The 10,790-nt window shown below is 40.9% G+C and overlaps 1 protein-coding gene across 9 annotated transcripts in view; it reads right to left on the reverse strand.

Annotated features, from left to right (window-relative positions):
- Positions 1-268: 268 nt before the first annotated feature.
- ndrg4 (NDRG family member 4) overlaps positions 269-10,790 on the reverse strand; it is a 59,235-nt gene continuing 48,713 nt past the window's right edge. For 7 of the 9 annotated variants that reach the window (XM_056386705.1, XM_056386704.1, XM_056386707.1 and 4 more), the window contains 6 exons: positions 10,186-10,237; positions 8,898-8,945; positions 7,966-8,001; positions 7,765-7,816; positions 7,527-7,565; positions 269-5,475 (listed from right to left, as the gene is read on the reverse strand). In XM_056386705.1, coding sequence (XP_056242680.1) covers positions 5,321-5,475; positions 7,527-7,565; positions 7,765-7,816; positions 7,966-8,001; positions 8,898-8,945; positions 10,186-10,237 — 382 coding nt within the window. In that variant the 3' untranslated portion in view covers positions 269-5,320. The remainder of the gene's footprint in view (positions 5,476-7,526; positions 7,566-7,764; positions 7,817-7,965; positions 8,002-8,897; positions 8,946-10,185; positions 10,238-10,790) is intronic. The other 2 variants (XM_056386703.1, XM_056386709.1) reach the window with 1 other exon arrangement.

The raw sequence follows: 10,790 nt of genomic DNA on the forward strand, positions 1-10,790 counted from the left end.
CTCAGTCGTGTATGTATTGAGAGTGTGGAAACAATCTAGATTAATCTGTCTGTATAAAGCGAGGAAGAATTGTTTACCAAATGGTCTCATCAGGTATAAAGAAATTATTTTTAAACTATTTGAAAATGTGTGTATCAGTTGATGTCACCTATGACTCATTAAAAACTGTTCACGTCTGTCCATTACATAATGTAAAACAACTAAAAGGTTTGTTCACAACAGAGGTGAGAGCTGCTTCAAAACAGATGTAAAACATGACACAAAGTGATCCAGCAAAATCTGACACAAAGTCTTTATTTCTTATTTGTTACTTGATCAGTACATGGACAGAGACAGCTTACTTTGTATATGTATTTATATATAATATATTCAAACTTAACAGTACACATCTGAATGACAACAAAGCAGTTAAGGGGGCTTTCACATCAGGGACCTAGGGGCCCAGATCTGAGTACATTTGACCCCCAAGTCCAGTTTGTTTGATTAATGTCAACACATTAGTGTGTCACTTCGTACCGTACCCGTCCACTTGAAAAGGTGGTCTCAAATACATTTCATGTTTACTCAGGTACGGTTCACATCAGGTGCGAAAGCTACTGTATCAAAACCAAAAAGCAAAAGTGGACGGCTATTTAGAATGTGACGTCTAAACTATTCGATTGTCATTCAAAATTGGCCATGGAAGGATTTCTATGGTATAATGAAGAAATGAAATATTTGCTTGACAACATACAATCACAACTGGACACTACACACAAGAATGCCAAGATTGAGGGTATTATTAAAGAGTATTTACATGCGTATGGGCACTATAGAACAACTGGAGCAACAACGTAAACAAATGTCGCGCAGTTGATGACGCAAATGTACTCTTCTTCTTGTTTTTTGTGTGTTTATTGGTGGATGGCATAACAACTAAATGCATACCTCCACCTACTGTATCAGAGTGTGTAGACACGCAAGTGTTCTCAGGTACGGAACGACTTTACCAATGTGAAAGCTGAGCGGCAGGGTAGTGGAGAGGGGGGCAATCGTACTCAGGCACGGTACGAAGCAATCGTACCTAATATGATTACACCCTATAAGAGTCCTTCCACTTTTGTAAATAGAAACAAGCCCACGGGGAAGACTCCCACAATATGAAACAATCCAGACAAGAAAAAAAAAGAACTTATTGCTCTATACAAATCAATCATAATGTTAATAAGAAGGAGAATAGTAGCAATAGACATGAACCAATATGTAATATATATAATACCAAGATGAGGTTACACACTATTGTTGCCTAGAAAAAAGAGAAAATCCAAGGGAAGAAGAACAGAAACATGTTGATCTTCACAATACAGTAGCATTAAAGTGTTCAGTTCAGGTAACCTGCTCTCTAAAAAAAAAAGTATCTACAAGTGCAAGGAGGACCGAGGTCTATACAAACTGATCTAGTGCCAGTTTACAGGAGGTGTCAACTTTCAAAAATCGCTACTGAACTTAACTACTTGTAGACATTTAGGAGGAGCAGGGAGGAGCTAGGTTTTTCGTGTACGGGGGTATAAATGTCAAAGATGTGGAGGTGGGGATACAAGCGCAAACCATAGTGAGGGGGTTCTGAGAGGATGAGGTGGACAATACTGTACAGCACTTCAGAAAAGGACAAAATACATTCAGGAGCACCCCCAGGCAGATTGAGTAGAAGTAGTGTAGAAAGAAACCAAAGTGTAGATGGCAGAAAATAGCTAAGTAAAGCAAAGAGAGACGTATACAAACTCTGCTACATGCAAACTTCAGTGTTCATGAACTGAGGACTGACTGAGGTGTTAGATCATCAGAACAATATATCCTCTCATAATCTCTCCTGTCCACATATCATCATTTTACACTTCAACATTAATTCATTCAACAATAATTTCTCCAGCTTCAAAAAATCACATTCTTTCCTTTTAAACATTCACTCGTTCAGGTCAGAATCTCTCTCTGTGCTTTGGTACCAATCCTTTCTCTTCATGTTTGCATGAAAAGAAGTGTATTGTCTGTCAGTGTGTGGCTCTGTGGGGCCCCCTGGTGCACAGAAACACTACAAATACCAGCAGTGTTTCAGAAAGTGACTTCAGCTGATAGCCCTTTTGGGTGGCGGCTGGGCTTGCCTGTGAGAGTCGGGGCACCATGTGTTTTTTTTTTTTGTTTGTTTTGTTTTTTTTGAAGGGGGAGGTGGAGGTGGGGAGGGGATGTTGGTGGAAGGGGTTAAGATGGCTGGGGGTTGCCCTACATTCCAAGCTTGGCGCCCAAATGGCTCCAAAAAAGCCCCGCCCCTTACAGGCCGCCTCAGGGAAGCGCACACCTCAGCGATTAGAAGCTACGCCCCTCTGACGGGGTCAAAGGGTTTGTTTTTTGTTTTTTTTTGTAAAACTGGAAACAGCAGAAGGTAACTATGGTAAATAAACACGGCACATTACCTGGGGACCCAATCTCTGATCACCATGAGCAAGGTGGTCCAGGATTATAGCAGACAACAGCACACAGCTCCACTAGTCTAAAACTATTCTTATATACATGTACTGGTGACACTATGGTTACATAGCACATCAAAACACACACTACTAAACACAAAGCAATGGATTCCTACTAGTGTGTGAATTTAGGTCATTTCTTTGGCTTAATTCCCTTTCAAAGCCCAGTCCATACAGCTGAGTTGGGTGTGTGAAAATGTGTGTGTGTGTGTGTGGGGGGGGTAACGTGTGTGTGTGTGGTTGTGGATACTTGTGCATGTCTGGCTCGCTTTGGTATATCCACAGAGAGGGGCTGGGCGCTGTAAGGGGAGGCTGCTGCGATTTCTTTGGTGGCAACCCGCAAAAGTAGGGCTCGTCGGGTCAGCCTGGTTCTGCCTCGGTCCCCCTGGTCTGGTTTGGTTTGGGTCAGAGTGTGATTGTCACATTAGAGACCACAAAGAGCCGACTATGGCCAGAACCGCATCTCTGTACGGGAGTTTGACCGTGTTCGCACAGACAGTCGCTTTGCATGTAGAAACGCAGCCCTTCTCATTCATCAGAACTGGGGAAGGGAAACGCAGAGGGAGGGCGGGGTCATCTGAAACGACCTTGCGTTGTCGAACAAAAAGTTGAACCTAGTTTAGATTTCCTGCAACAAACACGATGTGATGCCATCCCATCCCAGATTGTATTTCACTGTCTCACCAGTACATGAAACAAACACGCAGCCCCTTGCATTGTTTTAACACAGGCTAAATGTCTATGTGAATGTGGCCTTACACACTGATGATGGCGGTTTCAGCCATGGCTCTATTTAACTTACCACATGTAAGATGCTAATGAAAGACACCTTAATACTTGTGCCCTATGATTACTTTCACATTCACTTGCATTTACATGTCAATGAATACCTATTCTCACCTATATTCATGAAGTGGATTATCCTAGAAATGTGACATGACACACATCTTAAAACTGTGCTCAGTAACACTGCACTAATGTGCCAAATGACAGTAATAGGGGAAATCTTTAACTTTGTAAGTGCTATTTAGGAAGCAATTTGGCTTTGATTCACCCTTTCCTAGGTGAAGATGTGACATAGAATACATAACAAGTGATTCAATTGTGTCCCAATTAGTGTGAATAGGATAATCGTCTATATCGTGCTCCCAATTTGCAATTTGGCTCATACAAATACAGTAATATTCCTCTATTAGACATAACTCTATTCCTACTCTATTGCTAAGTTTACATGCCACATACAACTCTGTACATTAAACTATTCAGCTCACGATGCTGCATTTTCAGTTAAATACTTTGCTTTGCAAGATACTGATAGTTTCATGCTCACTTTTTCTCACAGAGTGATTATAGGTGAGTGATTAATGATCAGTTCTACCTCTGAGATGTTAGTTCTTTGCATGCTGATTGAGTGCTTCATCAACTTTTCAACTACACTGGTTACATTAGACTACGTATGTATATCATTCACTTTATGCTCATTTGATACTACAATAGAAGTTGCTCACGAATCACAGACTGTCATCTTGGTTATACTTTGGCCATATCATGTGCAGATTATCATGGCAAAAGCAATAAGAATGGATGAAGCTACACATTTGTCAGCTGAGCTACCTGGTGGTGTAGTGGCTAGGTTTCAATACACTTGCGACTTGTGGCCTAGATTTAATTTCCTGGCAGGAGATAATAGGAGTTCAGCCTCAGGTACTACATATATAACAATCTGTGACTGTCCTGAACAGACAGATTCAAGTTAGTATTACAATGTTTTTTTTTATACTTTTGCATTTATGATGATTATATAGGTCCATCCACAAACAACAAGCCCACCTCTATGTTAGTAGTACACAGCATTCCCACAGTGCTGTTGTGTGGAAGAGCCTGAACACCTAGAATGCTTGTATGCTGATGACACCACTCTTTTCTAAGACTAGTTTACAAGTTTGATATAAAATCTTACAGCTCTACATCAGCGTGGTGTACTCTAGCTATGCTGCTAGACTAAGTAAAAGCTAATAAATCTTCTCTAAGCACTCCAGGTGCACTGGGTTATGATTGGCTGTGTTCCGCTGTCTGTTCAATTCTGGACCCGCCTCCCTCTAATGCTCACCTGTCACTCATGGAGAGAAATAAGCACAGAGAGAGATCCTCACACTTCTGTACAACAACAAAAAGCACACATTACTTGCAAAATACTGATGCATACCTCTCTTTTTTTTTCCTTTATGGAAGCCACTAAAAATTCCCTTTTCTGTGCCATATCCTGCACTCTCACCTTCTCATGTCACAGTATCAGCAGCAGCTCGTTGTCACGTATTGCTGTGTGGATTGTTGTCAGACAGGGTTACTTTCTTTATGGGTTTTTTTTGGGGGGGGGGGGGGGTGGGGGTGGGAGGGTGTGGTTTTAAAAAGGGACACAGGCAAAGAATGAGGAGACACTTAGCAAACACAAGAATGACACTTCAAGAGCAAAATCAGTCAGCTAAGACGTGGGTGGAGCTGAAGTGGATATCTAAAAGGAGTGGCTGGGGTGTTTTAGTAGCAATACGTATGATATTTTACTGTGGGGGTGGGGGTGGGGGGGTTGGGGGGGTGGCAGACCGAGAGAGGTGTCTTCACCTCGTTTATGAACCTTCATTCCTGTTACTGTTGTGTTCTACCCTCCATCATGTCTCGCAACTTCAGTCCTTCACCTTTTTAAACCATTTTCCTCAGAGCATTCCTGCCATCTCTTCTTCGCCACCATCTCTTCCTGTCTCTCTCTCCATCATACCACCCCCTCCCTCCCTCCCTCCCTCCCTCCCCTCTGCTATGGCTCCTCAGCAGGACACCTCCATGGTGTGGGTGACTGTGCCGACTCCCTCCGTGCTGTCGGAGTGGGTGCAGGCCCGGGAGCGGGACCCGTCAATGGAGCTGGCGCTGGTCAGGGAGGCCGTCCTGGAGCGGGCCAGGCGGGTCATACTGGCGGAGGGCACTGGAAGGAAGGGGAGAAAAAAGTGGGGGAAAAAAAGAATAATTCAGTATTAGATTTTGTAAAAACCTGTGAGGTCAGCTGATGTTGGGGAGATGTGGGGAGAACATGCTAATGTGGAGAGCATCCATTTCTGTAGCTGGTGAGAAGCTGACTGACTCACAGAACAGCTGTGAGTTGTTGGGTTAATGTGTCTACACAGAGACACATTGTCAGCACCATGCTGGAGAATTTCAGGGCTCAATTTATGTTTTATAAAACTCTTTCCTGTCCTGTTGTATTAGAAATATTAATCAGACAATTCATTGCATTAGAAGAAGTGAGCGAATGGGCCTGGAGTTTATTTTGTCAGCTGCTGTTTCCAAAATCAAGAATGAACCCTGAAGCTCTGTGTATTAATCCTCAATCTGAATATGTTAATGCATTAGACTTATTAAAATCATAACAATTAATTAAAAAAAATCAGTAGGATTCATGCAAGAAAACAGCATTTACAATCCATTAATATTAATACAACTGTCCAGTGATTATTTTTGTTGGTTAGTAAATTTAACACAAGTGATGTAGTGTGTTTCCCTACAGTTGAAACGGTGTGATGAGTCACTATGAGCAGCATTGATTTCTTTTCTGGCCACACAGGGGCAGCAAACCATGATGTAAACAAAACATCTGTATACATTATTTGCTTTTAAAGCTGCAAATGTTAGCAAACTGTTTCCTATTTACACCTCCTGCAGACACAGAGCAATATTAGCATTCATGTAGAGTTGTGTTTCTGGCCACCAGACCAAATCTCTGTCCTTTGGGATCTGTTTCGACTATCATGGGATGGCCTATAAATAACACATCACTTTTCAGGAAAAGTTTGCATGTCACGTTTATGTATTTTAAGCTTTAGGTTTTGGTCTCAGTTAGCAACCGGCTAGCTGATAACTTTGTCTGTCTGCTGTTTGGTTTTGAACAGGAAGTGTACAGCGGGTTTTTTTAATCTGAAAACAGCCTCGTGCTACCGGAAGCTGTTTTATGTGATTAGTGTTTGTGGGCTGGAAAACCACAACAATCAACTAAAAGACACTAAAACACCCAACACAATAGAAATGCTGGTGATAACTGTCTTTGATGTTGCCACCTGTCACATTATAAAAAGCCATTTGATCCATCATTAATACAGAAATATTTAGTAGTGCAGCTTTAAAGGGCTGATAACCCTGACTTAATGTCATGGAATTAATGATAATAAAACTCAAGGCAACACTGAATACCTGGAATGTTTAAGCATTAAAACTTATTTTTAAATAAAAGTTGTAGTAACTTAAGGTTGTAAAATAATTATTATCTGCAGCTTTAATTAAAAAGGAAAACACTAGCTCCATCTTTAAAAGGATAATAGCTGGTTCTTGTAAAAAATATCAAGCTCTGCTTCGAGTAAAGCTGCACACTCTTTGTATGATGTGCAACAAAGCTCCCCAAGCCCAGAGCCCAAGATAGTAATACAAAATATAAATACCTATTCAATTTTGATACACCTTTAAATGTTTCATATTGTGTGTTGTGCTTATGTGATTTAGGCTCAGCACTTTCTTCATAACCCTGAGGACAATTTAAGTTTCCTTGTGTTCAGTCAGCAGTTTAGTTTTAATTAGCCTAAGTTCTCATTTGATGACAGGAGCGCTGTTTAGTGTTCTGTTGGCAATTCTCCTTTAAAGCCCATAAACTGTTACTTTACTAATGTTGATGGTCATCTGTTATTGTTTGCTCAAAGCTAGCTGAAGGCCATGCAAAGAGCAGTATTGGAGATGCAATGGTAAAGGGATAGGGGGAGGGGAGGTCAGGGAAGTACATTTTTCCATGGGAGGAAAAATTATTTCTGAACAAAGATGAAGTTTAATGTCTATGCAATAAAAAAAAAAAAAACAGCAAAAGTAAATATCTCATAACAGACCAAAATAGTGTATTAATAAAAAATTAAATTAAATCAACATAAATTTCAAATGCCAATGTCATCGAACAGGGCAGCAGTAAGAGGTCAGAGGTGAACGGGGAGGAGGAAATACCTGGCCCTCCACTCAACCTCCGATCCTTCACATAAGCGACTGAGAAAATAGGGCAAGGAGACAGAGGGCAAGATTAACACAACTCATATCCCTCTGCACAGAGCACATGACATCACAGTACATTCACACATAACTGCAATAACACTTCTGCTTTACAGGGAATTCATTTAAGAAACACAAACATCCAAACACAATCACACCCTCACTCCCTGACTACAGCGTTGTCATGGATACTTACTGTAGCCCATTCCCTGCAGGAAATACTTGAAGGCTTCAGTCAGTTTGCCAGGCTGCAAAACAACACGTCAGAGTTTCATTCAGTTTTGATTTTGGAGCTGATGATGTTGAATGTGGATGATGATGAATTAATGGATTCCTCTATTTCATTGAATTGTATGGCAGCTTGTCGACTGTGTCATGCTGTTTGCTGGTGTGTTACCTGTGTGAGCTGGGGGAGTCCACCAGAGTCAGCCATCTGCCACGAGAGGAGAGAGCGGCGGTCAACCAAAGTGCTAACAGCTCACAACTGCATGTTCTGCTGCCGCTGCCAACTCATGCTTTATTTTATTTCATTTATTTCTTTATTGATGTTTCTAAGAGGCTGAATCTGGGATTTTCTGTCCATCTCCGACTGTAGCAAGGAGTTTATGTTAAGTTTATGCACCTCATCACTGAAATGACTTATTTGTTAGACTATGGAGACTTGTATGTGAACAACAACATTCATTATTAGTGATTTATTTTCACAGTTACCTCATGTGGAAACACTGGACAGATTCATTATTATTCAAATAAAGGTAAAATGCCCCAATAAAACTCACTCGAGATTACTCATCTACAATCACTCATCTCACAGAATGTAAAGTATTTCTAATACATTAAATAATTCAGATTATTTTTCTTTTGCCCATTGAGCAACTCTGATTACTTGTGTGATTAATTGATTATTGTCAGCTCAAGCTCAAAATATTTGCCTATCGAACATGTTTCTGTTTTACTCATCTTTTCCATTTAAACTGAGATTTTTCATTAGGGTAAACAACAAAGTGAAGTAAGATGTTTCTTTCCAACATTGCACTGAACGCTGGTTTTTACATGTGAGAGTAAATGCATTCATTTCACACCATGTTTTGTGTAAATTAAGGTTATTTGGATTATTTTGTCTGTAGTTTCTAAATTTGGTGATTTTGATTTTTTTCATAAAAATATAAGAAGCGTTCCTTTCTCATACTTCTTAAGCAGAATAAATTAGAAAAATGAGAAAAAATGAGAAAGAATCTCATCTGAGAAAGACCTATAGTCTGAACTGGATATCAAATGCACTTGTCATCTATGTTGCAGTCTCAGTAAATGTGCAGCAGCTGTTGGTACCTTGAGGAAGGTGGTGTTGGTGGGATCCAGTTTGGAGTTGCACTCCACCTTGAAGACAAAACAGAAGGTTGAACTGAATGAACACTGTCAGGACGTCGAGAGGAGCTGTGGATGTGCTGTGTGTCCGTCTATATCTGGAGACTGTTTTACTCTGTGTTCATACCAGTGACCCAGATACTGCAGTGAGCTGCAGAGATGAGTCACTACAGCAGCTGAGAGCACAGCCAGAGTGTGAAAACACACACACACACACACACACACACACACACACACACAGATGTGAACAGGTACACATACACACTGCATGACCGTCCACACTCCTGGACACACATGTTGGAATATGTTTTGACTCTCTGCTGCATTTAGCTTTTAATCTTTCATACAGAAAACCAAATGACATATTCCACTGGCCAAACATGTTAAATATGGAGAAACATGACGTATACAACTGAAATGCATGCACTTTACTGACTGAATGTTTTCTTTAAAGTTCCTAAAACGCGCTTGTAATGAACGAGTCATAGGATATGCACGTATGTAAAATATGTGCATCTCTGAACATATGAATGATAGATGCTAGAAGGATGTATCATGTAAAGAGCAAACACAGCAGCCTCCACTCCTCATATTGGTGCATATGAAATATTAACATGACCTCCATCTGTCACTTCCAATACAACGCCCTCTGTTTACATCCCCCTCCAGCCCTCTCTCACTTTCCATCCCTCTCTTTTTCTGTCTTTCCAAGAGGTTTCTAACAACATCTCCTCCACCCTCCCTCCACACCTCTGTCCTGCCCCACATTAACTGGTGCAGAAGCATAAACATCTGGGCCACTTCAAACTAGGAAACACCAGAGACAGAGCGTGGCCAACTGGCCCCTGGAGAATACACACACACACACACACACAAACACAGATACACACACACACCTTAGCATCTACCAAAGGCACGTCTCACGCACACGGACAGATGGACAGACACACACACACACACACACACAGTCCCTGGGGGTGCAGCAGGACTGTGGAGAGAGTGAACCAGGTCTCTGCTGGCTGACTTGTCTCTGTTTTCCTGAATGAGGACAAACAGTTACTAAGTGGATTTACAAGCCAAGTACAAAAGACTAAGGGGGAGGGGGGGGGCCTCACTGCACAGAGCTTCACATAGACTAATATTTGTCCCTCTAAGGAGGGAGTCGTCTCTGCTGGTGAACTGAAGGAGCTAAGGGTTCAGATGCAGAGAGCTGTTTGAAGGCACAAAGAGAGAAGAGAGATGATGGACTCACTACTCCTTCCTCAGCAGGAGCGTTGTCTCCTACAACCAGCATGGCAGGACACCTGCAGGAAAACAGCATCCATGTTAATTACTTCTACTGGCAGATGGAGGATAATATCATTTTGAATATATTCATATATATATTTTTATATATATTTATAATTTTAGAGCTTCAACCAATGATTTTTCTTACTATTTTCATTACTGATAGGATTGTTTTGTCTATCAAATGTCACGGCAGATAGAAATATGCAAAGTAAATTTTTCTTTAAATGATGTCTTCAATGTTTTTTAACATAGAGACCCAGTAGTCTCCCAGGTAATGTAAAGACCTGACTGTATTCTTTTCTATTAAATTCTATTAAAACCGACCCAGAAATGAAAAATGAAACGATTGAAGCTGCAGATTGTGTTTCCAGTTTTCTCAACAGTGTAACCTTGTGCTCCTGCCGACTGCTGCTGGATCACATGACACAATTTTAAGCTTAGATGATTTAATGTTTCTGGGTGACATGCACTTTGGGAGTTGTAGTTTTTATTGCGCATAAGCTTGTACCTTTGACTTTTTTTATCTAAAGAACCATTTCATTTATAATGCAGTTTTTAATCATTTTC

Source organism: Seriola aureovittata, chromosome 10 (assembly GCF_021018895.1).
Source record: "Seriola aureovittata isolate HTS-2021-v1 ecotype China chromosome 10, ASM2101889v1, whole genome shotgun sequence".
Lineage (NCBI taxonomy): Eukaryota > Metazoa > Chordata > Actinopteri > Carangiformes > Carangidae > Seriola > Seriola aureovittata.